At 43.7% G+C, this 25,646-nt stretch overlaps 1 protein-coding gene across 1 annotated transcript in view; it reads left to right on the top strand.

The window, feature by feature from the left end:
* IMPG1 (interphotoreceptor matrix proteoglycan 1) overlaps positions 1–25,646 on the top strand; it is a gene marked incomplete at both ends in the record, with an annotated part of 117,319 nt that overhangs the window by 81,210 nt on the left and 10,463 nt on the right. The window contains 3 exons of the mRNA XM_081093551.1: positions 10,057–10,570; positions 12,948–13,167; positions 13,732–13,837. Coding sequence (XP_080949677.1) covers positions 10,057–10,570; positions 12,948–13,167; positions 13,732–13,837 — 840 coding nt within the window. The remainder of the gene's footprint in view (positions 1–10,056; positions 10,571–12,947; positions 13,168–13,731; positions 13,838–25,646) is intronic.

Genomic DNA, 25,646 nt, shown 5'->3' with positions numbered 1-25,646 from the left:
TAAACTGTTGACTATTTTATTTGCAATTCAGAAAATCCTCCAGTGTTTTTTATGATATCCTTAAGAAAACTTTTTGTGAAGTAAACAATTTTCCAAATGTGCATGGAAATATTTGTATTATCTTAAAAATTAACACTTGCTTTTGTCTTAGCTATGCACAATCCAAATTGCTTAAGGTGGTTCTGTGAAGAGACTCTCTCCTGAAACCAGACTGGCATCTCCAATGTACCACTAGTTTGTTTTCTACAAACAATCACAGCTTATGGTTCAAAGAATTGCTCTTGCTAAAATTTACCTTTTTATATCATATTTGGCTGTGCTCCTCACCACATGCCTAAAGCCAAAAGAGCAGTCTTACCGGCCTCATTTCACAAACATAGATCCACCAGCTAATAAGTTTTGGATCTCCCTTTATGCTTCCGAAGGCACCATGGGTGTTCTCTTTTACAGCACTTGGCATAGAATTTGTGATTATATACTTAATGCCTGTAAACTGAAAGCTCCCTGAAAACAAGGGCTAGATTCTTTGTGGTATTCTGGTAAAAGCCAGAGTCAGAGACTGGTAGACTTAAGTCCTGCAATGCCAGGTCTTTAAGGATTTTTATATGTATTAGTTATCTATTGCTGCATATAAAATGACTCTATGACTTACTTCAAAAGAAGCATTTATTATCTCTCCCAGTTTCTGTAGGTTAGAAATCTAGGAATGACTTAGCTGAGTGGTTTGGGCTCTGATGAGGTTGCAGTCAAAATGTCAACTGAGACTATAGTCCTGAACAGGGCTGATAGACTTACTCCCAAGGTGACTTACTCACGTATTTGGCAAATTGGCTACAAGAAGGCATCAGTTCAGTTGTTCCTCATATGAGCCTCTGCACATGTCTGCTTGAGTGTCCTCATAGTATGGCCGCTAATGCCCTCCAGAACAATTGATTCAAGAGAGTGAGGTGGAAGAAGTAATACCTTTATGACTTAGTCTCAAATCATACATCATCTATTCCATAGCATTCTACGGAAAACAGCCCCATGCAATGTGGGAGGGGACTGTACAGGATATGAATAACAGGAAGTAAGGATCACCGATGATCAGGTTAGAAACTACCATACCATGGTAGGTGTTATGTGCCTTTCACAATCTCAAAATCACATTTTATGTAATCTTAATCTTTATTCACCAGCATGGGCTCTCCTAAGATTGCAAAGTTGGTTCAATATTAGATCATCAATGCAATCTGCAATCTACTATGTAACTGTCTAAAAAAGAAAAACCACATTGATGCACAAAAGGCATTGGAGAAAATTCAACATCCATTCACAATAAAAAACTCAGCAAACCAGAATTAGCAGGGAACTTCCTCATCCTGATAAAAAAAGCATCTGCAGAAAACTTGTGGCTAATACCATATGTACTGGTGAAAGACAGAAGGCTTTCTCCCTGAAATTTGCAACAGAACAAGTGTGTCTAAAAATAAAAAAACAAGGACAAGGATGTCTTCTCCCACCACTTCTAGCCACATCAGACTAAAAGTCCTAATCAGCACAAGAAGTCAACATAAGAAAAGGCATAAGAATCTTAAAGAAAGAAATAAAACTATACTTATTTGAAGATGACATAACTGTCTATGTAGAAAACCCTAAGGAGCCTAAAAAAAAATATCAAATAAGTTTAGCAAGATTGCAGGTTGCAATATCAACATGCACATCTACTGTATTTCCATATGCTAGCAATAAACAATCAGAAACAAAAAATCTTTATTATTTCCTTAGTTAGATATGAATTTATTAATAGGAAAAAATAATATATTATTTCACTTTGCAAGTCAAAGCTGGAAAAACACAATCTTTTCAATAATTTTGGAATAAATGATTCAGAATTGAACTATGGCCATACTATTAAAAGGTACCTCACTACAAGTCAAATTCATATCAAAATTATTTCATTTATCCCAAAATGTTCACTTCTTCAGAGAAGACAATAACAAATTTTATTATGGACACCAGCAAACCAAGGAAAGACATCGATGGTCTTTTTTTCCAAATGCATATTCACAATTTCCTTACATAGGGCTGATTTTAAATTAAAAGCTATTAGAGATGCTGTTACTCATGATGAAGAGAAAGTAATCAGGGTGACACAGCTCTGAGCTCTGTCGTTTTTATATTATACTAGAGGCCCAATGCATGAAATTCGTGCAAGGGGCTTGGCCCTTGCAGCCCTGGCTTTGTCCAGAAGGTGCTCTGGATGGTCATTCTGCTGTTCAGTATAATTAGCATATTAGCTCTTTATTATAGAGGACTAGAGGCCCGGTGCACAAAAATTTGTGCACTCAGGGGGAAGGGGGGGTCCCTCAGCCCAGCCTGTGCCCTTCACAGTCTGGGACCCCTCGGGAGATAATGACCTGCTGGCTTAGGCCTGTTCCCGGATGGCAGAGGGCAGGCCCAATCCCTAGGTGCAGCCCCTGGTCGGGCTCAGAGCAGGGCTGATTGGGGAGTTGGGGCACCGCCCCTGTCATGCACAGAGCAGGGCAGATCAGGAGGTTGCGATGCCACCCTTAGTCACGCTCAGGGTAGGGCCGATTGGGGGGTTGGGGCACTGCCCCCTGTCACACTCAAGGCAGGGTCGATGGGGAGGTTGCGGTGCCACCCCCTGTCATGCACAGAGCAGGGCCAATCAGGGGGTTGGGGCACTGCCCCCTGTCACGCACAGAGCAGGGCCCATCAGGGGGTTGGGGAGCTCCCCCCTGTCACGCACAGAGCAGGGTCGATAGGGAAGTTGGGGCACTGTCCCCTGTCACACACAGAGCAGGGCGAATCAGGGGGTTCGGGCACCGCCACTGTCACACTCAGGGCAGGGCCGATGGGGAGGTTATGGCTCTACCCCTTCACACACAGAGCAGGGCCCATGGGGGGTGGGGGGGTTGGGGCGCCGCCCTCTATCACCCACAGAGCAGAGCCGATCAGGGGGTTGGGGCGCCGCCACTCTTACACTCAGGGCAGGGCCGATGGGGAGGTTATGGCTCTACCCTGTCACACACAGAGCAGGGCCCGTGGGTAGGGGGGTGGAGGTTGGGGCGCCGCACCCTGTCACACATAGAGCAGGGCTGATCGGGGGTTGGGGCGCCATACCCTGTCACACACAGAGCCGGAGGGCGATCAGGGTGTTGGGGAGCTCCCCTGTATCAGGCACAGAGCAGGGCTGATCAGGAGGTTGGGGCACCTTCCCCTGTCACGAAAAGAGCAGGGCGGATAGGGAGGTTGTGGCCCCGCCCCCTGTCACACACAGAGCTGCAGGGCGATCAGGGGGTTTGGGCACTGCCCCCTGTCATGCTGATCCTGGTGCTGGGAGGCCTCGTGGCTCCGCTGATCCTGGTGCTGAGAGGCATATTACCCTTTTGCTATATAGGATAGAGGTCTGGTGCACGGGTGGGGGCCGGCTGGTTTGCCCTGAAGGGTGTCCTGGACCAGGGTGGGGGTCCCCACTGGGGTGCCTGGCCAGCCTGGGTGAGGGGATGATGGCTGTTTGCAGCTGGTCACACACCCTTCAGGGTGGGGGTCCCCACTGGGGTGCCTGGCCAGTCTGGGTGAGGGGCTGAGGGCTGTTTTCAGGCCTCAGCCAACTGCTCCCAACTGCTCCTTTTTTTTTTTTCTTTTTATTCTGGGCCAGGTTTAGCTCTGGCTTCAGCTCTGAGGCCTCTGCTGCTGAAAGCAGGTATCTGGTTTGTTTGGGTTCTAAAATCGAAACAATGTATAACTCCAGCTCTGACTCCAGCTCTGAGATCCCGGCTCGCTGAAAGCAGGTTTCTGGGGTTTTGTTTAGCTTCTATATTTATTACAATGTTTCAAACTGCAGGCTCAGAGGCCGGCAAGGCAGGCGGGAACGTTGGTTTCCTCTGTCACTGAAGCAAGCAAGCCTCATGTTAGTTTCAAGCTGCCTGGCTGCCCGGCCGCCATCTTGGCTGGCAGTTAATTTGCGTATCACCCTGATTAGCCAATGGGAAGGGTAGCGGTCATATGCTAATTACCATGTTTCTCTTTTATTAGATAGGATAAGGTAGGGTTTAAGTTTAGTAAGATTTCACAGACTCAGCATTTTTATTAGTGAAGTAAAAATGTAATATGCCAGACTGAGAAAAAAAAAATGTGCTTTTGATGTGTGATTTGAGCAGACAAATGCCTCATGTTAGAATACATGGACATGCATAGTTCATTCTACAGATGACCCCTGGTCAAGAGGACACTCATCTTTGTAGAGTTGGGCTATCTCTCTGAGTGATCCACTTTATTCACTTAAGAAGACATAATTAGGTAGATAGTTTGAAGACTCTACTATTTCACACCAAGTAGGAAGTGCAGATTGTATAATCAATTGGAAGCTTATAAAATGACTTAAAGTAAATGGAAACTTACAAAATATCTCCTGTACAGTACCTAGAACATAACAGGTGCCAAATAAACTAGTTTCTTTCCATCTCATCCTCAATCTAGCCTCTCAAAATTTTAAGACAGGATTTTGCAGCTATAACCTCATTGAAACATCTAATTAAATTAGTAAGAAAGCACAATGATGTCCTCCAGAGCTTAGGAATTAAGTTTCTTACCTGGTTCAGTTTTAATCCAGATGTTATTTTAATGTTATCAATAATAATAAAGATTTGGTGTAAAATATTTTGCTGCTATGGTGGCTCTGCTTAAGGCTTTTACTTAATATGAAGATACATTTGCAATTTTCCATTTATTCCAGATACCCAAGGAGCTATTTTTTATCTAAAGTTTACAAAAATCTAAAAATAACATCTATGAGTAAAACATTTTAAATGTATACAAATGTAAATTTATGTAATGTGTATTTATGTATTTCATGGAGCAGAAGAAATAACATTGGAGATTTCAGCAACCTCAAACTTTATCCACCACAAAAAAAAATGTATATTATGTTGAATGATTAAACAATAGTATTTTTTAAAATAGTAATTACCACTATTTTTAATAATATATGCTCATTATATAAAATGTTAAAGGATGGAGAAAATTAGCCCCCAAAAAGGGAAAATAAAATGTTGCTACTTAGAAAAAACTAAATGATATTTATCATCCCAGATGTATCTCCATACATTCTGAAAGATAGGCTAGTAGAAATACTTTTATAAACAAAGAATTTTTCTGTAATACCATTCTAAAAAAAATGTTTTACATTTAATTTTACTTGGTTTTTAACAGAAGAAAAGGAAACTAAAATGGCACTTAAGAAATGGCGGATTTTCAGATAAATATTTCCTTACTTCCTTCTTAAGAGATCCCTAAAGGCTAGTAAGAAATATTACCTAAAAGTTTAATATGGAGTCATTTCATTTATACTCTATGTATCAACGTTAGGCAGCATTTTCTATGTATTCGTATGGAAGATAAAATTATCAGAACACTCATAATCCAGCCATCTTCACTCTCCCACACCCCAAGTGTTGGTAATTAGGTGAGTATTTTACCATTGTCAAGGTTTATAAATTTAAAATTGGTTCTGCAACCGTAACTCTTCAGCTTCTTGGACAAACTTCCACATTTAAATCGATTTAGGGCTCACTCTCAAGCCTTCTACCACAGCTTGTACGTTCCAGAGGCCTCTGTTCTGACGCATCTTTCAGTCAGCTGGAATCTGTCATCAGATGATTGTTTCCATAAGGGCTCGTGGGCGCCAAAGCTCCTGAGGGCTTGGCTACCGAAAGGAAAACTACTTTTCTATTCAGAACACTTCTGGTATCAAACGTGTAGGGTTGGGTTTTTGTTTTTGTTTTTGTTTTCCCATATTTGGCTCTTCCCATATTTTTCAGTAATATATATATATATTGCATTATCAGTCTCCTGTATTCTTTGACTTCTTATTAAATAAGGATTTAAGTTTCTTATAAGACTATCTCCTCTCAATATGGTGATAACTATTATTAAACCAATCGTCAGGGCCTACATTGCATATCACAGTTGACCTGTTTGCTCTGTTTCCTTTCTGTTTTCCTGGAGTTAACGTCTTTTCTTTTTTTCATTTACTTAGTTCTCTTTGTACTTTTGCCAATTCTTCCCAAATTTTCCATTTTAGTTTTCCAGTATAGTTTCTACATCAGGTTACTTACCACTTCCAATTTTCAGAGACCTTCTCTTTCTCTCTGGACTACCACTCTTCAGGTTTCTTTGGACAGCTGTCGCCTGAAACTTCCCTTTGCTCTCATCCCTAGAATTTCCTTCCTCCTGAGTTGGAGTCCCAGATCCCTAGCTCTCAGGCCTTCTCTCTCTGGGCTTATTCTTTTGCTCTGTGGAGCACACTCTTCAGCAGTTTTGTCAAGTTAAAAATTTGGTACAATTTGGAGGGCTTGGTGATATGAGCATTCCATCTACCTGTCTCTTGAGACTAATCTAATTTTAACTAGTTGCCTTTTACACCTGGGTTAACTAACTTCCTAAGATACCCCTTCACTATCTTCCTGGATATTTCCCTAACTTATTTTCAGTATCCTATTTCTTCCTATCTCTTGGTTTACCCTTTTACGTAAACACATTCTAGCAAAGGCTGCCTGGGAGGGATTTGTGGAGACTTTGTGTGCTTGAAATATCTTTAGTCACCCTCACACTTGGACTGATAGTGTAGAACTCCATTCTAGCCATGCTGCTCTCCCAGCTATTCCCGGAACATGAAAGACACCCTTCTTTAGCTTTCTCATTTGCATTTGCTGCGTGGCTAAACTCTCTCACCTCCTTCAGGTCTTGCTCAAATACTATACATATATTCATAAATTGCCCACCCAGAAATCCCAGCCACTTTCCTGCTTCATTGTACTTCCAGAGCACCTGTGGTATACTATATATTTCCCTTTGTTTATTTTTATTTATCCCAACACCTGGAACAGTGCCTGGCACATAGTAGGCTATCAATTCATTTGTTGAATGAATGAATGAATGAATGAATGCATGAATGAATAATAAACACTTGTTCTATCCCTATAATATGCCAAAAAGGAAGAAGATAATTTTCTTGTTATGATAAGAATCCATTCATTTGATATATAATTAAGAATTTGCTGATCATGGCACTTGAAAATTGAGATAAGATTTTGAAATCTTTTCCTTTTAGATTTTTAAACATAAAATAGGTGACCACTTGATGCTTATGATTTAGTGTATATATGTGTATATGTGACCCTTTCTGGCAGAATTTAAAATAGCCTTTCATCTGCACTTGTCCTTCACACCTTGCTCACCTTCTTGGCCTTCCTCTGTCTACTAGTGGGGCTTCTGGCTGCCCACACTGAGCCCATCTTCCCCCATTATCCAGTTATCTCACTTTGGGCTCCAGCTTGACCTAAGTTCATCTACTTTGGTTTGAACTATTTCATCTGTGGCCTTTGCTTTTTATTGGGCCCCTGCCCAGAGAGTGACCACAGTAGCCTTCTATTCTATACCCAACAGCTGGGCTTTTAATCAGCACCCCATAATACATACATACAAATATACCTCACACCCTCACGGGAACCTCACATGCACACACATACTTGAACAGAGTAGCTAAAAAGTCAAGTTATTCTGAGTCTGTTTCTTCTGCTTCCTTCATGATGAAATGAATGGCCTTCGTCTTTAGGGCTTCTCCACTGCAGCATAAAAAAACTTCATGTTCAGATGACCTGTGTCAGTGCCATACCTAATTTCTACATAAGAATCTGATGAAGCCCTAACTGGTTTGGCTCAGTGGGTAGAGCATTGGCCTGCAGACTGAAGGGTCCCAGGTTCAATTCTGATCATGGGCATGTACCTTGGTTGCAGGCACATCCCCAGTAGCAGGTGTGCAGGAGGCAGCTAATCAATGTTTCTCTCTCATTGATGTTTCTAACTCTCTATCCTCCTCCCTTCCTCTCTGTAAAAAAAAAAAAATCAGTAAAATATACTTTTTTAAAAAAAGAAAGCTTGTGGATACTGCTGTCCAGAAACTTCTCCTTTAAAAAAAAAAAAGAATCTGATGAAAATGTAATTACTTAAAATACATTCCTAACTAGTGGTAAGATTTAGATGATACTTTTATTTCAAAGGAATTGATGATGGCCTTGGTAGTTTCAATATCAAGCCAAGAAAGAGTAGGAGTCTTTTCAAATCACATTTAAATAGGGCTGCTAGATTCAGCAAAGAAAAATACAAGCTACCCAATTAAATTTGAATTTCAGATAAGCAACAATTAATATTTTAGTTTGTGTGTCCCAATGGGAAGCCTATATTTTATCTAGCAACCCTACATTTAAATAGCCAGCTGCTCTTATCAGGAAAATAACTTGGACAGGTTTATTTTGGATGTGAATGATTAATGTCAAGTTGCCACAGAGTTAGAAATTAATTTTTATTGGTTCATGACATAATACAGGGAACTATTTAATCTGGCTAATGATAGACTGGGTGGTTTAAACAATAGAACTTTACTTGTCACTATTCTGAAGGATTGGAAGTCCAAGATCAAGTTGCCAGCTGTTTCCTGGTGAGGACCCTCTTTCTGAGGGCCTTCTTGCCGTATCCTCACATGACAGAGAGAAAGGGAGACAGAGAGACAGGGAGAGATCATTTCTCTCATGTCTGTTCTTACAAAGGCTCTAATCCCAATAATGTCCCAAATACTATCACACCTCACCTCCAAATACTGTCACACTGAAGATCAGGGCTTCAACATAAGAATTGGGGAGAATACGAACCTTCAGTTGATGGCAATGGATTTAAATAAAACTACAGTGTGAATGCAGAGAGATCTTGGCTGTTAGAAACATCATTTCTCACAGTTGACTGGATTATGGGTGGACACATCCAGGCACCCTCCCCAGGTTAGAGAAACGAGGGTGCTTCTCTGAAAGATTCGTACAATTCACCAACAGGCAGGTTTTATTTTAAGAAACTAAACCTAATATGATTCCATTTCTCGGAGCTGTTTATCACTTAGAATTTCAGTTAGGGTGGTTGCCCTCTAGTAAATTAGCTGACTGAGAGTCCAAAGATTATATCTGCACCCTGACAGTTCATTCATCATGCTTAACATTTAGATTTCAGTACAGCTTCCCCACACATTTGCCAAAATACCACTGAAGTAATCACAGAAAGCTCCCTGTTTTGATCTGTCTACTGCCCTAAATATTGTCAGTGATCCTAGATTTAGGTTTATTGGAATATTTTAATAACCCACCAATCTCTTATCTGATAGTTTCATTTAACCGCTTTTCATAAACATGTATTGATTTTAATTTATCACCAAAGTGGGATTGGACTTTAGTAGTTCAATGTGTACTTACCTAAGAAAGCAATGCAAAATCGTGGTAAAAATTATCAAGGTATAATCTTGTAAAAGTGACAAAACCTTTAAATATTACCAAATATTTAGCAAGTTGTATGGTGAATGTAAAGTTCAAATTATATGTGTAACCAACACCTTTACTCTTTCAATATCATTTTGTAAATTGGCAAGTTATTCAGTCAGATTATACAGTTTTGGAAAAGCATAATTTAAATTTTAATTGTTAAAACCACCAAAATAGGATAACTAGAATCCCCAAAAAGATACAACTGAAAAAAAAATACAGGCTTGCGTGACTGGAAGGTAAATAAAATGTCTAGCCCAAAACTGCACAGCTAGTTGACTAGGAATTCCAGGTGGGGATGTGGGATGCAGATATATTCAATGCCATTTGTGGTTTAGCACCAGCTGGTGACCTAGTCAGCTTTTACCACCTGGTACCCAGATGTACTGTGTCGGGCTGAGTGTGATTCCAGAAATTCTGGGTAATTGGTTATCTTTTTTCTTATGCATGTAGAAGTTTTGGGCCTGAAGGAAATGGTTTTGGGACCCACCTGCTGTCTCCATAGGTTTAGACATAGGGTTGCCTGCCCCTTTCTGTACCAATTTCTTATTCTTTTAAAATATGACATTAAGTCATCGATGTAAATGTTACTTTTTTAAGGCTAACTTGAACTTTGGATTTTTTTTCTATTCTTTGGGGGAATGCTTGGATGTAATGAATTGGTCTCAGAAGCTTTCTCCATGGACAGTTCTTTGTCCTCACCTGCTACGGCCTCTACCTCCCTATCAGAAACTCTACCTTTCTTGGCTGCATCAAGCATCTTCTCTCTGACTGATCAAAGTGCCACAGACATAATGTCCATTGACCAGACACTAACCATCCCCACTGATGATTACTCTGCCATCAGCCAATCAGCTCTGGAGATTTCACATTTGCCTGCATCTTCAGAAGATAGCACGTTGAGCACAGGCAGCCAAGATATAGCCCAAGACTTAGAAGAAATGGATCTATCCAATTCTCCCACCTCCTCTGAGGTACCAGGATTCAGTGGATATGTTTCCACCCCAGACAATTTCTTGGAGAATACCACTCCCGGCCCAGCTTTACAGAATATCACCGCCAGCTCTGTGATCATCGCCGCCGAAGGCCAGGAGCTGGTGGTGTTCTTCAGTCTGCATGTGGCTAACATGGCCTTCTCTGACGCCCTGTTCAACAAGAGCTCTCTGGAGTACCAAGCTCTGGAGCAACGATTCACACAGCTGGTGAGTAGGCACTGCTTACTATTCTCTGTGTCTCTTCTTTTTTGTTGTTGTTGTTCTTTATACTATAATCACAGGCTGTCTTGAGCAATGCTGGTTGGAAGAGGCAAGCCTCTGACGTGGCTGTCGCTGAAGACATTCAGCTAGAGTGTTGAGATGGATTCAGATCCAAGAGGCAAGTGAATTCTCTGGTGGACACATGAGCAGACATTGCCACTCAGACTCCTGGGAACAAACTTATACTGAACAACCTTTCCTTATAGTTTTTCCTAATTTAGTTTTCCCAGAATAATACATAGCCTCTCAAGTTCTGAGCTTTGGATTTAAAAGCAGGATGAGCAGACTTTCCCCAAGTTATAATGTCACTATTTTCCAGCCGACTGACCACAGGGATCTAAGCTAGGAAGGTCCAGCACAGAGCAGGCCAAGAGCTCAGGTGTAAACACTCTTTGTTCAATCCCCCTTCAGTTTTTGTTTTTAACTATAAAATGGTTAAATCATCCATGATCCCTAACAGAGAAAATGAGATGATGGCATATACCTGTGATTATAAAACGCCCCCAAACTCATATTTGTCTTGTTTCTACATGTGGGATAAGAAATGCATGTACAGTAAGAAATGCTGAATTTCTGAAAATGACAGAAAAATATTTGTAAGCTTCACATAAGTTAAATTGTTGTTTAAATTAAAACCACATAAAAACTAATTCTTCAAGTGAACTTTAAAGGAAGACTTTGTGCAGTCTAACCCCGCAGTACCACCCACCATGAGGTGAGTAGGTAATTGGGTTAATCTCAGGGAATGGGCTCCCAGTGGACCTAGCACAGGGGTACTCCTTAGGGTACATGCCGAGCTGCCATAATGAAGAAACCAACAATAGAGTAACTTAAATAAGATACAAGTTCATTTCTCTTTCACTTGGTGGGTGGGACAGCTCCACTCTACACCATCCAGGCACCCACATTCCTTACATCTTGTAACTCTGTCAGCCCCAATGGTGTTTCCTCGTAGTCACAGCTGGGTCATTTCCACTTGTGAGAAGGGGAAAGAGAGAAAGCCCAGGGGAAGCAATTTCCTAAGCAAGTGATACCAAAGTTGCTCATATCTCTTCCATTCGTATTCCATTGGTGGGAACTAGTCACGTGGCCACACCTGGCTGCAAGGGAGGCTGGGAAATGTGGTCTCTAGCTAGGCATCCTCTTTTTGGAGAAAAAAGCAGCTAGTCATTTGCACAGTAGGTGAAGACAGGGAATTCCCCCCAGAGCTAAGACACAGAATGAATTCAAAGTTAAGTAGGCAAAATCACGAGAGACTAAATTGGAAAAAGAAGTTCCAAGTTCTGTGTAAAATTTCATTTCATTTTTTTTTTTTTTTAATTTTCACAATGACCTTGAGGCAAGGGGAGTGTATAAGAATGGGGATCAGGGTCATAGTCAAAATTCTGGCAAGGCACAGGGACGAAATCAAAGCCGGGCGGGGCCGTGCCTGGGAGGTTGCAGCTTGCACCTGTGTGCTCCCTGGGCTCAGAGGTGTCAGTTTATGGATGAGAGGCTCACTTTCTGGGCCCAGAACAAGGCAGGTATTGCTGAGTTTCAAACATTTCTGAAAAGAGATCTCATGGATGGCCATGGCTCACAAGAGGGCAGGTGTGGAAGCCTGAAGTGCATTGCCCTGGAGCTTACTTTTATATTATTACATTATAGTTTGGAAAAGGTTCTTAGGGAACCACTTTCTCATCTCCCTCACCGTTCAGATAAGGGCACTGAGGTACAACACAATGCTAAGTGTCTCAGTGAAGGTCACACAGCTGGTTGGGAACAGTTCCAGGGCTGACTGCCAGTTCCCTGCTATTTCCACCGCACCGCATTTGTGTTGACCGTGAAACACGGCCTGCATAAACAGACAAGCTGATGCTTAAGCTGTTGTTTGTTTCAATGGGTCATTTCAAGCTGGTTGCTTCCAGATTGATAGCCCATTTACACAGGCGTAGGGCAGTCCGCTCCTGAGCTCAGTTTGGAACATGTTTTTATTTACTTGGATTTAAAAAAAAAAAACAAAAGCAAAACTGAACTTGGCATTTCTGCTTTGCTGATAGCATTGGCCTGGGTTCTTAAAATCCTCTGTTCTCACAGCTCATTCTGAACAAAACCACTGCCCATCCATCTCAATACACAGACAGAAAGGTGGAAATGTGGGACATGATCACTGCAAACAGAGCATTAAGTAGTGGTGTTCTGGTCTCCCGTTAAATCCAAACACACAAAAATAAACAAATAAGTGGAAATGTATGCCTCAGATAATGAGAAGTGAGTATGAACAGAATTAGCAACAGCTGAGCGCTAGAACATACTTATGAGTAAACCATCTTTTATTTTGCAGCTGGTTCCGTATCTACGATCCAATCTTACAGGATTTAAGCAACTTGAAATACTTAACTTCAGAAGTGGGAGTGTGATTGTGAATAGCAAAATGAGGTTTGCTAAGTCTGTGCCCTACAACCTCACCGAGGCCGTGCAGCGGGTCTTGGAGGATTTCCGTTCTGCTGCAGCCCAACTACTTGATCTGGAAATAGACAGCTACTCTCTCAACATTGAACCAGGTAAAAGAACGCCATTCACAAGTGGGCGGGAATTTAGGGGAGTTTGTTTGTTTGTGTAAACTTGCAGCTCAACCTTGAGGTCACAAACATCAAATTAAAATCACACTTGATAAAATAATCGTTTGGAATCTGTGGATCGCCTTATGCGAGAGGTAGAGTCCTAAGACATGCAGGTTAAATTTTTCCTACATCAAAAAGCAAAGAACAAGGGCACCTCCTGCTTCACAATCTGAGAGCTTTAATTTCCCATCAGAGCAACACTTATGCGGAGTTTAAGAGCTTTTTTAAAATACAGTCCACAAACAAACTAACTTACATTTTGCTAAAAGCCCAAAACACCTTCTCAGGGAACTGCAGCAACCTGGGGGATTCCTGCCTAAGAAAGCTGCCAGTCATGGTTAACAACGGGAATCACCTCTTCCTAGCACAACTCAGGTTGAAACTGAAACAGCATCCTGAGGGGGGACATAGTCATTCGACCAAAATGTAAACTTGGAAAAAAGCCACGTCGCCCATCATGAAAGAAAGAAGAAAATAATGTCCCTTCCGGTTTCTGCACCCTAGATGAGCTTCCATCTCAGATCAAAACAGAGTTTGCTATGAAGAAAACTCTTAAAAGATATGGGGGCTCAGCCCAAATCTCCACAGTAGAAAGCGCACATTTGTTCGGGTAAGAAAGCTGTATAATTACCATTGGAACCAGCTGTGCCCAAAGTGGGAACTATTTCCACCATTACTTTCAAAATTCTGTTTTCTAAACAATTGCAAAAATGTTTTGTTTGTGCTTTGTTTTGTTTTGTTTTCTTTTGTTTCACTCCCTGGAGTGCAAGGGTCCAAGGCTCCACATCTACTGCCAATGCAACCTGCCAGTCAGGCTACAAACAAGGCCTCCTGATAGGCCATGAATTAGTAAAGTGAATCTTGAACAGCCTCTCTGGCTTTCTGTGGACTAACAATGAAGGCAGAGAGAAAGGCCTTGGGCAAAATCCAAACAAAAAGGCTCAATTGGGAGACACTTATCTTTCACTGAGCAGAACTTGGTGCAACTTTAAGGAAATTGCCTCCTACCTGGTAAACAGGTTCATTAAAATGACAGAGTGCCCTTAGGCACTAAACCTGGGAGTGTTTACCCCTGAACTGGGTGGCTGAGCAAGCCTCTGGCTCCCCTAAGAAATCAAAGGCCTCCTAAAGGCTAATAAAATATTGCCTCTCCTCATGGAAACTTTCTCAGAACTAAGAAGGAGCCAGGGGTCCTTGCCAGCTAAGACCAGGAGACCAGTTTCTTCCGTCAATTGAAAATGATAACAGGGACGTGTATAGGGAGAACTTGGAAAGCATAAGGGAGGTGAGGGCCCAGTCGCCCTCTTCCTGACTCCCTCCAGGAGCTAGTTTACTTACAGACCCATCCCAACAACATGAGATAGTAAATGTAGGGAGCCAAGTTGCAGCAGGGAGAATGCAAGTGCTACTGTGGGGACAGGCTTCTCAAAGTAGGCCCACCTAGTGGTGCCTTAGAAAGAGGCCAGGGATGTGGAAGGGACCCTGGTGATAGCGAGAAAAAGCACAGAATGCCATTGCCTTGGAGGGCTCCTGAATGTGAATCCTGTGTGCTAACAGCAGCACTGAATTTTCACAACAGGAAAATGGAAATAGTAACAGGTGTGAGGATTAACTAAAATAATAGAGTCGTCCCTCCATATCTGAGGGGATTGGTTCCAGGACCCCCAAGGATTTCAAAATTTAAAGATGCTCAAGTCCCTTATATAAAACTAGGGGCCCAGTGCACGAATTCGTGCACCTTGAAAGGAACTGTGGGCCACGAGGCTGCAGTAGGCACAGGGTCAGGTCTCGGCCCATCCTCCACGCCCCTGCCCGGCCCCTCCCACCATGGCCCTGGTCCCCTGTCTGCCACAGCCCCACTCCCACTGCTGCCGCTCCCACACGCTGATGGCACTGGCCCCGTTTGCACCTGTTAAAGACACGAAGCTATTGGGGCCAGCGCCAGCAGCAGGTGCAAGTGGGGCTGGCAATGTCAGTGGGTGCAAGCAGCAGCTGCTGCCCTGATTGCTCCTCAGGAGCAGAGGAAGGTGGAGTAGCCCTCAGGGGCGATTAGGGCCGGCAGCCACTGCCCACACCCGTTGATGGCACCAAGCGATCGGGGCCAGCACCAGGCACTGGCAGCAGGTGCAAGTGGTAGCTCCAGTGCTGGCTGCGGATGCAAGCTGGGCCAGCACTGGCAGTGAGTGCGAGCAATGGCTCTGGCCCCATGAGCGGGTGTGAGCGGCAGCTGCTGGCCCCGATCTCCCCTCAGGAGCAGGGGGAGGTAGAGAAGCCCTGAGGAGCAATAGGGGCCAGCACCAGGCACTGGCAGTGAGTGTGAGCAGGGCCAGTGCAGGTAGCAGGTGCAGGTGGCAGGTGGGACCGTGGTGTGTGGGAGCAAAGAATTTTCAGTAACCACCAGAGGCTCTCCCCGATGACAGTGACTGGTGCCCCGCCTTGGTCAGGCTCCCCCCCACTCACCTGCTCCATCATCCTGCTACGGCCAATGCCCACCATGTTCCACACACGCCCGCTAGTGGTCAGTGCATGTTATAGTGACTGGTTGTTCTGTTGTTCTGCTGTTCTATTTGCATATTAGCCTTTTATTATATAGAACTAGAGGCCTGGTGTAAGAAATTTGTGCACTCGGGTGGGGAGGTCCCTCAACCCGGCTTGTGCCCTCTCACAGTTCAGGAGCCCTCGGGGGATGTCCAACTAACGGCTCAGGCCCACTCCCCCCAGGGAGCAGGCCTAAGCTGGCAGTTGGACATCCTTAGCACTGCAGCGGAAGTAGGAGAGGCTCCCACCACTGCCACTGTGCTCACCAGCCATGAGCCCAGCTTCTGGCTGAGCAGTGCTCCCCCTGTGGGAGCGCACTGACCACCAGGGGGCAGCTCCTGCATTGAGTGTCTCCTCCCTGGTGGTCAGTGAGCATCATAGTGACCAGTCATTCGGCCATCGGGCTGAAATTGGCTCTCTGACATCCCCCAAGGGGTCCCGGATTGTGAGAGAGTGCAGGCCAGGCTGAGGGGCCCCACTGGTGCATGATTGGGGCTGGGGAGGGACTGCGGGAGGACTCCAGGGCATGACTGGCCCGTTTCGCTCAATCCCGATCATCCAGACCCCAGCAGCAAGTTAACCTAATGGTCAGAGCATCTGCCCCCCTAGTGGTCAGTGCACATCATAGTGACTGGTTGACAGGTCAACTCTCTGTCCCCTGGTGGTCAGTGCACGTCATAGCGAGCAGTTGAGTAGCCTTAGCATATCATTAGCATATTACACTTTGATTGGTTGAATGGCCAACCTGATGACTGGACACTTAGCATATTAGGCTTTTATTATATAGGGTGGCTGGCATAGTGTTTGCATATGACCTTGCACATCCTCCCATGTACTTTAAGCCATCCCTAAATTACTTATAATGCCCAATACAATGTAAATGCTATGTAAATAGTTGTTATATTGTATTATTTAGGGAATAATGACAAGAAAAAAGTCTCTATATGTTCGGTATAGATGCAACCATTGTAGACAACAACATAACTTTTTTTAAAATATTTTCTATTCAAGGTTGGTGAATGCAGAACCCATAGATACAGAGGGGACTGTATTTACAACACTTAACATAACTCTCAACAATTGCAGTTGACTAATATAAATGTTTAGTTATTGTGGCAACGTCTTTATTAACTTGATTAATAATCTGTGACCTGCATAGGGTACCAGTGAGAACAATAACAAGTACCCTGACAGGCTTTTGTGTGGAGGTTGGAACTGAAATTATTTTCACTGATTTCTTATGAGAATTCATAAGAAATATATAGCTTTCCTCTAAGAAGCCAATGGCAGTAGAAATGAAATGGTGCTAACATCAGCTCGGATCCCTGCTGGAGCCAAATTTATGCTGATCTACCTAATAATGCCCCAGGCTGCCCAGTATACAGTGGGGTAGCGTGCCCAATTTATCTTTTAATAGGAGAACAATAGGGGAAAGCCAGAGTGTGCTGGACAACCTGAGCAATTACCTTGCTCTATTTTTTACCAAATACTTGGAGAGTGAGAAAATTTAAATGCTTAATACATTGCAAATTCATAGAATGAATGAATGACTGGGAAAGTTCTGCCAAGAAATGACTGCAGTGAGCCAGTAGGACATGAATACTGCCTGAACCAAAGGGCTTGAGGATAGCAGAATTAGAAAATCAAATGTGGATTTCATAAAACTTTAAAATAAACATCAATGGACTTTATTAACTCCTCTATATAAACCAAAATAGATAAATCCAATATCCAAAAGGCTTCCTATTTAGTGTGATAAGCCACTGTTGCCAACCTGCCCCAAAAGAGTTTCTTCCGATCCACTTTTGGACTTGGGGTACAGGATGTAAGGAGCAAGCAGGAGGGACAGGCGAGATTTAGAATGGGCTTCCCGACAGCTAGGGATCCTGGTTTAGTTATTTCAGCAAGGGCAAAGGATAGATTCACCCACTTAGAACAGCAAGTGCTTGATGATTGGGCCTTGACCATCTTCTACATGCTTAATACAAAACAATAAGCAGTCATCCACCATCATACAAGGTGGTACTGTCCGAAAGTCAGTCCCTGCCCAAAGAATCTTCCAATGTGGCCAAAGAGGGACACCTTAAAATGATGCTGGGATCAAAGCTATGCCTTGTTCATTCAGAAGGACTTTCTAACGAGCACTTTTCTGATAGGCTGCACTTGATTGCAAATTCCTGTGAGTCTGGGAATCACTCAGTGAGCCCGTAATGAAGAAAGCCCTGAGCTTTCCTTTAAATTCCATTCCATTGAGGCCTGGTGCCTGAGCAGAAAGAGAATGTAGTGGTTGAGATTAATACAGAGACTTCTAGTCCCTCTGGGCTGGTGTTGGTGGTGAGGGCTGAGCCTCCTGCCACAGTCACGAAGACAACCAGCACTGGTAAAGAAACCGTTATTCAGTGGTACTTGTTAAAGGCTGTCTTGGTAGGTGTAGGTTCCCTGCAATGGGATCTTGGGGTGAGGGAGGGTGAATGGACTCAACTTTGAATACAGCAAGTTGGAATGGGGGTGGGGAGGTTGGCTAAACTGACCTAAAAGGATTCTGGAGGAAGGCAGGTCAGGGTGATCAGACATCACCTGGGGGATGTGGAGCATGAGGAACCTGCTGAGGTATTGAGGGTGATCAGATATGGAGGGTGGGGGTGGGGGCATTCTAGCTAAACCAATTTAGCAGGACTTGCTAAAACTGAGCAATGAAGAGACAAACACAGAAGACCAAACGCTGAGGCTGAGTGGGAAATTTCAGGGGGTCTGAGTAGACTTTGATCAAGTAGACAATCTTTGTCAACACCAGAGCTGAAGAGGAGGGCACCAGAGCTGAAGAGGAGGGCACCAGCCACCCAGGTATCAGTGGCAGGGGTACAAGCTGCCATTGGGGGACAGGGGTGCTGAGGAGAAGGAAGGTGGCCACCCAGGAGTGAGTCATGGTCAGGGACCTACTCAGATACAGACTCATAAACACTCCCCACCCTCATTTTCACATTATTCACAGTTCCTCCTCCCTGTTTATAGCCTGTTCCAAACCAGGCAAAGTCAGACCAAAATCCCAAAACACTCACAACCATTGCTTCTGAGCAGAGCTAATTAACTTCTCACTTCTATGAATCTGCAGAGCTTATAAAACTTCTTGAACCTGAAATTTAAAATGTCGTTCTAAAATAAACCTGTGAAGTGTTTCTAACATCAGTTCTCCTGTCCAATTTTAGTTTGGGGAAATACACACAAAATTAGTATTTTGATTATGGAAGAAATGGGTGTCTAGATTTTAAAACAAATTAAGAAAAAATATGCAGATAATTTTCAATCGCTTTTTTCCCCTTTTCTAAAAAAAAAAAAAAAAAAAATCTAGAACATGACAGCTCTTTTGCTCCTAATTTTTCAGCACAACTGAGTGACCCGGATGTTCTCCTTCCAGGATGTATTTGAGCCTAAGCTGTCATGGTGACTGACAATCGAGCTGATTAAAATGTCCTCCAAGTACAACCAACTTATCATGCTGCCTCTCAGGTTCCTGGACCCTAAATGAAGATAATTACTTCAGATTCCCAGAGAACAAGGACTCAAATTCTAGTTTACACAGCCCCCGACTCTCTCCCTGGCGTGGTCTTTTCAGCGGCTAAGACTTGGGTTGGCGCATGGCAGTGCCCATCCCCCAGCATGTAGTAACAGAACTCTGAGGGGCACTGATCATCGATCATCGGAAACCCAGACAATACCAGAAGGTCATTTCAGCAAATACAAGAAACCTCCCTGATCCTGATTCTATCTTGCCAGTATTTTGCTTGAACTCACTGGCGTTAGTCCAATCTGTTGAGAAAACTCTCCTTGAAAGAGAATTGAGAGGGGAAATCTTTAGAGAAAAGGAGCAGCTGCTGGAAATACTGTGTGTCGGGATTGAATACCTAGCTTTATCTATGGGAAAGGATCTAATCTCGAGAATCTATCCTTGGAAAAGGGAACGGCATCCTATAATTTTAACCCTTTCCCAATCAGGATGGCCAAATACAGCAACACTGAGTTCCTGGATGGCTTACTCCTTGGCTCTTTTCTTACCACCTTTTTGGGAGAAAACAGATTAGCCCTAAAATCATACAACACTGGAGGCTCTCCCACCTCATGTCCACTGTCCCCCTAGCCTGGGAGCTGCTGTCCCTAACTACTCTTGTCCCTAACAACCCTTGTCAAAGAATAACCCTCAAAATATGAAAATCATGAGTTTCATACTGATAGTGAGCATATGTTAAAGTTTATTTAACTAACTGATAAGGGAATTATTAGGTTGACAAATCTGATTTAAAGGGTATATGGAAACAGAAAAAAATTTTTAAATGCTTTCATTAATTTTTGTCGAGGTTCTTTTTGTTGTTTGTTTGTTTTAGAGCGGAAGGAAGAGTGAGAGAGAGAGAGAAACATCATTGAGAAACATCCATTGGCTGCCTCCTGCATGCCCTAATGGGGAGAGAGCCAGCAACTCAGGAATGTGCCCTGACCAGGGATCGAAGGGGTGAGCTCTTGGTGCATGCATGGGTCAATGCTCAAACACTGAGCCACACCAGCCAGGTGGAACAGGAATTTTATATAGCTAGAGAACAAAGGAGAATTATGAAATACGATTGTTAAGCTGAATACAAAACAGAAAATACAATCATTGTATGTTATCTATTTTCTATAACTTCTAACTTTTTAGAGTTGTAAAATGCCATAATCAATAGTAAATGATAAGTCAAACAAAGTTATTGCCTCCTAGGGTAGGGCTCAGCCGAGTATTTCTTAAAGAACTGGATAGCAAATATTTTAGGCAAAATTGGGGATGTTATGAAGTGGTAAACACTGAGAAACCTGAAAACCATACTGAGCTGTGGGCTGTGAAAGAGCAGACAGCTGGCTGGGCTGCCCATAGGTGAGCCCTGTTCACTAAGGGGACTGCTATTGCTCTAGCGTGACGTTGAAGATCACATGGTCAGCTTTTCTCCTTCATTTCCAAATGTTGGATGATCTTTCTTAAACCGTCAAAGATTTCTCAGCCTCTTAGTCCCTCTGGCCCTTGTCTTTGCTGTTATAGAAAAGCTAGACAAGTAATTAATAATGCAACCGTAATTTGGATGTCTGTTCATTCAGACAGTCAGTAAGCACTTAGGGATCACCTGCCAACAGTCAGGCACTATTATAGCCACCAGGACCCAAAGATGAATGGAACGAAATGTCTACCAAGAGAAAAATGCACATACACAAAAAGCTATAATACAGTCTGCTAAATACTATACCCAGGATATGAACAGAAAGGTTATGAAGCACAGAGGAGAGAGATCAATTAATTCTACAGAGGCAAGGGGATGCTGTGGCAGGCTTCCTAGACAGATGGCAATATGGAGTAATGATACCTGGGTTTATGATGATGGGGCCCAGGCAGAGAAGGGTGGGGGGAAGATGCAGACATTTCTGGGAGAGATAGAGAGCTTCAGCTATTCCACTGTGATGGCAGCTTTGGATACACAGCAGGGAGGTATATGGGAGCTCAGCCTAGAAGGAAGGAAGAAGCATGCTAAACCAGCTCATTTAAAGCCAGGTTGTGATTCCCGGCCTGTGTGGCTCGGTGGTTAAGCATCAACCTATAAACCAGAAGGTCATGGTTTGATTCCAAGTCAGGGCACATGCCTGAGTTGAGGCTCAATCCCCAGTAGGGGGCATGCAGGAGGCAACCAAAGAATGATTCTATCTCATCATTGATGTTTCTCTCTCTCCCTTCCTTTCTGAAATCAATAAAAATGGTGGTTTGTTTTTTTAATAAAAATAAAGCCAGGTTGCCTAAGAGCTCCTGCTCAATCTATTTGCATCCACTTAGGTGTGCTATTTTCCCTTTAAAGTTGAACTTTAATAAAATTTTGTAAAACTCAAAAAGTCTTCAAACTTAATACTAAACAGTCCTTAAAGTATTCTCAAGATTATAAAATAAAAACATATAGTATTTTATCATTCATAAAATACTGCACATTTGGAAGATACTTAGAAAAAATATATAATTAATAACAAAGGGTACATAGATAAATTCCCTTTTTTAAATGTTTAAATGCAAAAAAAATAAGCAAAAATGATTACACTATCTTAAGGACATAAAAATACTCCAAAAATTGTTTCTTTTTTTTTTTTTGGTAGAGAGGAGGTGGACCAGTTTTAAGAAAATGGACATTAGATCAGCTGACCTCTGGTCTATAAAGTAGGTGTCTAGAGGCCAGAAACAAGACCAGGACTGAAAATATACATTTGGGAAAGTATACATTTCAACTACACAACTTTAAAACAGAGAACAGGTGAAAAATGGCCCAGGGCAATGTGTAGAGCAGGAGGCAAAGAGAGCTGGGAATGGCACTCTGAGACTGCCCCACACTTAGTGGGGAAACGGGGTTGTGGGGGTTGAAGAGAGCAGGAGAAGGTGCTGCAGAAAGACACGCCAGCAATCTCTGCCGCTGTGAGTGAGTGAGTGAGCATGGATGGAGGTCAAGTTGACAGCTCGGAGGTCATTGGAACACTTTGCAGCAGAAACCCAGTGGAGCGGCAAGGGCCGGCCCCGTGAGGTTGGGATGAGATGGAAAATGAGAAAGTCAGCCTGCCCTGTCCAGCTCCTGTCTTGCAGCTCCTGTCCCCGCGACTGGGAGGCAGGGCCACTATTTTCTCCGAAGGTAACCTCTCAAAGGAATGGCGCCCAGGTGCTGGAGAAAGACGGCCCTGGCTAATACTGTCAGGAAGCTTAAAAGAGATGAAAGGGGCAGAGAATAAATGGGCAATTACAGGGTTTCTAAACTAATTACCTGCTGTAAGAAAAGGGAGTCCAGGGCCCGGAGTCCGAAGAAGCCTGTGTAAGCTTAGTCAGGCTGAGGGGAATGCCTGACAGTCTTGGTCAGAAGGATTAGCATTTCTTTTCTACGCCCCAATTTCATTACATTCACAGGCAATGCCAGGACAGACCCATTGTTCAGTTCCACTTACAAATTTGAAATAAAATCCAATCAAGTGTTTCTCATTTCTTTTCTTCTGGCCTAAGATCAGGGTGGAAAAGGGGTTTGTGGTAGTCATATGGGGAAGAGGGAATAGTCTTCCATGACTAGTTCTGGAATAAAAAGAAGAGAGATTTTGAAAATTCTCCTGAGATTTCTAGTGTCATTCCTCATTCAGAGCAGCATCTGAATTCCCAGCTGCGCGTCCTCTCAATGAGGGTCGGCCATCAGTTCAGCCGAATGACATCTGCAGAGGTGCCGGCATGTGGGAAGGGACACACAGTTATTCCTGTGTGTGGCTTGCTGTTCACCTTTTGAAAACTGCCTGAATGAATAAATCTGTGATATAAAAAGTATAAGCCAATGTTAGAACTATCTGTGATTTATCAACTGAAAGCCCAAATAAATCACGGCTTGTTCAGTATTCTGCCAGCATCCCTGGCAACTAGAGCCATCGTCCCTTGAGGCTGCTAGGAAAATTCTTCAGAAGCATGTAGGGCTTTCATTCCAGTTATCTGTGCAGGTTGAAGATTTCAAATATGCAAAACTACTTATTCTAGCTGATTCTCTCCTTGAATTCCTAAGAAGCCTCCTCAAAAATGGGCAGATTACAAAGCTGGCGAGTAGTAAACACTGAAATTAATTACAGTCGGCGTCTAGGATGCTTCCAGCCAGAATGTGGATAAACAATCATTTTCTCTGGAAAGTTGCATAATTTATAAGATTCCCGTTTGGTCACCAGCTCTGAAAAGGTGATAGATGTCACTCAATACAATAATGACAACAAAAACAGTAATAGCTTCTATTGACATTATTTTTAATCTTAATAACTACGTACAGTAGGGACTATCAGTCCTGCCCATAGCACAGCTGGGAAAGCTGGGACTCCGAGAAGGGTGAGCGCCTTCCCTCTGACGGGTCACACGGTCAGCACGCGCTGCAGCTGGCCCTCGGCAGCAGTGTCCTGTGCTCCCTCCCGCGCTATCTACGGCCTTTTCCTAAAAAGGAGTCTTATCCACCCTCTGGCTGGGTGGACAGAGGCTGTTTAATCTATTTAGAAAAAGTGACACCACCTTTCAGTTTAATTCATCCTCCATGAATTGTTACGTTCTACATTTCACCGAGTGAAATTTCCTATAAAACTTTGTCATATTCTTAAAATGCCAAATAAACAAACAAATTAAAAACAAACAAGAAACCAACTTCACTCTCAGAAACAATAGTCCCAGACTTCCAGATGTCCCCTCTATAAGTACAGGTAGCAGCTTGTTCAATTCCACAAATACATATTCATCTCCAGCCACATGTGTGGTGCTGTCATTGAATCATTATTCTCCCTTGAATCCTACCCTTCAGCAATAAGCCAAAAGCAAAACACTTTTGGCCAATCATAAAATAACATAAAAGAATGAAACAATAACTTCAATGCAGATTTTTTTAAGTGGTTTTAATCATTGCATTCATTGCATCAGCAATTCTGGAGGGACTGCCAGCATGACAGCTAACGCTCTTGCTGTCTTTGTTCAGGTACAACACGTAGAACTGGAGGGATATTAGTGATCACCTGGCTTAAATGCCCCATTTTATAGAAGGGACTAATGAGACCTAAAGATGCTAACCTACACCCCCACGGCCACCGGCCCTTCCCACCCAGGGTGCTTTCCTCCAGGCTTCAGCGTTGACAGCAGGGATGAGCCGGTTCACTCCCTCTGCAGGTGCAGTCAAATCCCAGAATGTTCTCAGGACTGTAGAAAGTAAGCCCCAGGGGCCTCTGTGCAGGGTGAGTGCCTGCCTTCCGTCTCAGGTGAGCCTTCAGGAGAGGCCGCGTTGATTCCATCACTAAGCAGCTCGCCAGTGACGTGTCACACGGAGATTGAGGCCTGGAGATTGACCACGGCTGGGCTCCAGGCCCTTTGCCTTCAATGATAGTGGTTAATTAAAATATTAAAAATTATATCTTATGGCTGTGCTGGTATAGAGAAGAATATAATCCAGTTTGGATTATATTAAAATTTTTATTTTAAATAATTTAAAGCATGTTGGTGAGCCCCTAAACGTATGGTGGGCTAAGGCTGTGAGGCCTGCGCCCGCAGATTAGCACTGATGGGGAATGTGTAGGGTTGTCATTCTCTGATGGCCCAGGCCAAGGAATGACCCCTCCGCTCCTCCCCGCCAATGAAACCGCCGCCGGGACAAGCCTTGGTTCTAAGTGCGGGGGTGGGGAGGCAGGGCCGGCCGCACCGCAGCTGCCCCGCGGCGGGCAGAAGCGCGCACGTGGCCGGGTTTGTCCTGGCACTAACTCGCAGGAAGTCTGTTCGCTCCATTCTGGAGCGGTGCTTGGTGTCTCCGGGCACCACGGGCAGCGCTTTCGCCTGCCTCGGAACTCCAGAGCCCTAACTCGGCCTTTTTGAAATGGGAAAAGGTGATCCAGGAATTCCCAGCGCATTTCCCCCACCAGCCACACCTGCCCCTGTAATCGCGCGGTAATAATGCCTCCATCAGCGGTCCCCGGGCGCTGCCTCCGCGCCAGGTCCTTCCAGACCTCACCAATGCGCACCGCACAGTGGCTTTTAAGGAGACAGAAATCGGACTCTTAAAATGTCATCCCCTGAAGCTATTCCTACTTCTTTTGCTGTTTGGCGCCACCTAGTGAACACTAGGTTTCATTACATCGGAATGAAATAAGTCCACAAAGACCCAGTAGGCCGGCAGCCCATAGAGGGGAAGCCGGAGTTACAGGCAAGCTGGGCTGAAACCTGCCCCGGGACGGACCGGCCAGCAGAGATGCTTCACTTCCTGGCAAACTCTCAGTGTTGAGAAGGAGATGATGAAAGGACAGAGAATGACAACGTAATGGCAAAGGAGGATAAAAGGGCAGGAAAGCAATCC

This window comes from Myotis nattereri (assembly GCF_964212035.1).
Source record: "Myotis nattereri genome assembly, chromosome: 6".
Lineage (NCBI taxonomy): Eukaryota > Metazoa > Chordata > Mammalia > Chiroptera > Vespertilionidae > Myotis > Myotis nattereri.
The sequence above is the reverse complement of the archived record's forward strand: the minus strand, read 5'-3'. Positions and strand labels throughout refer to the sequence as shown.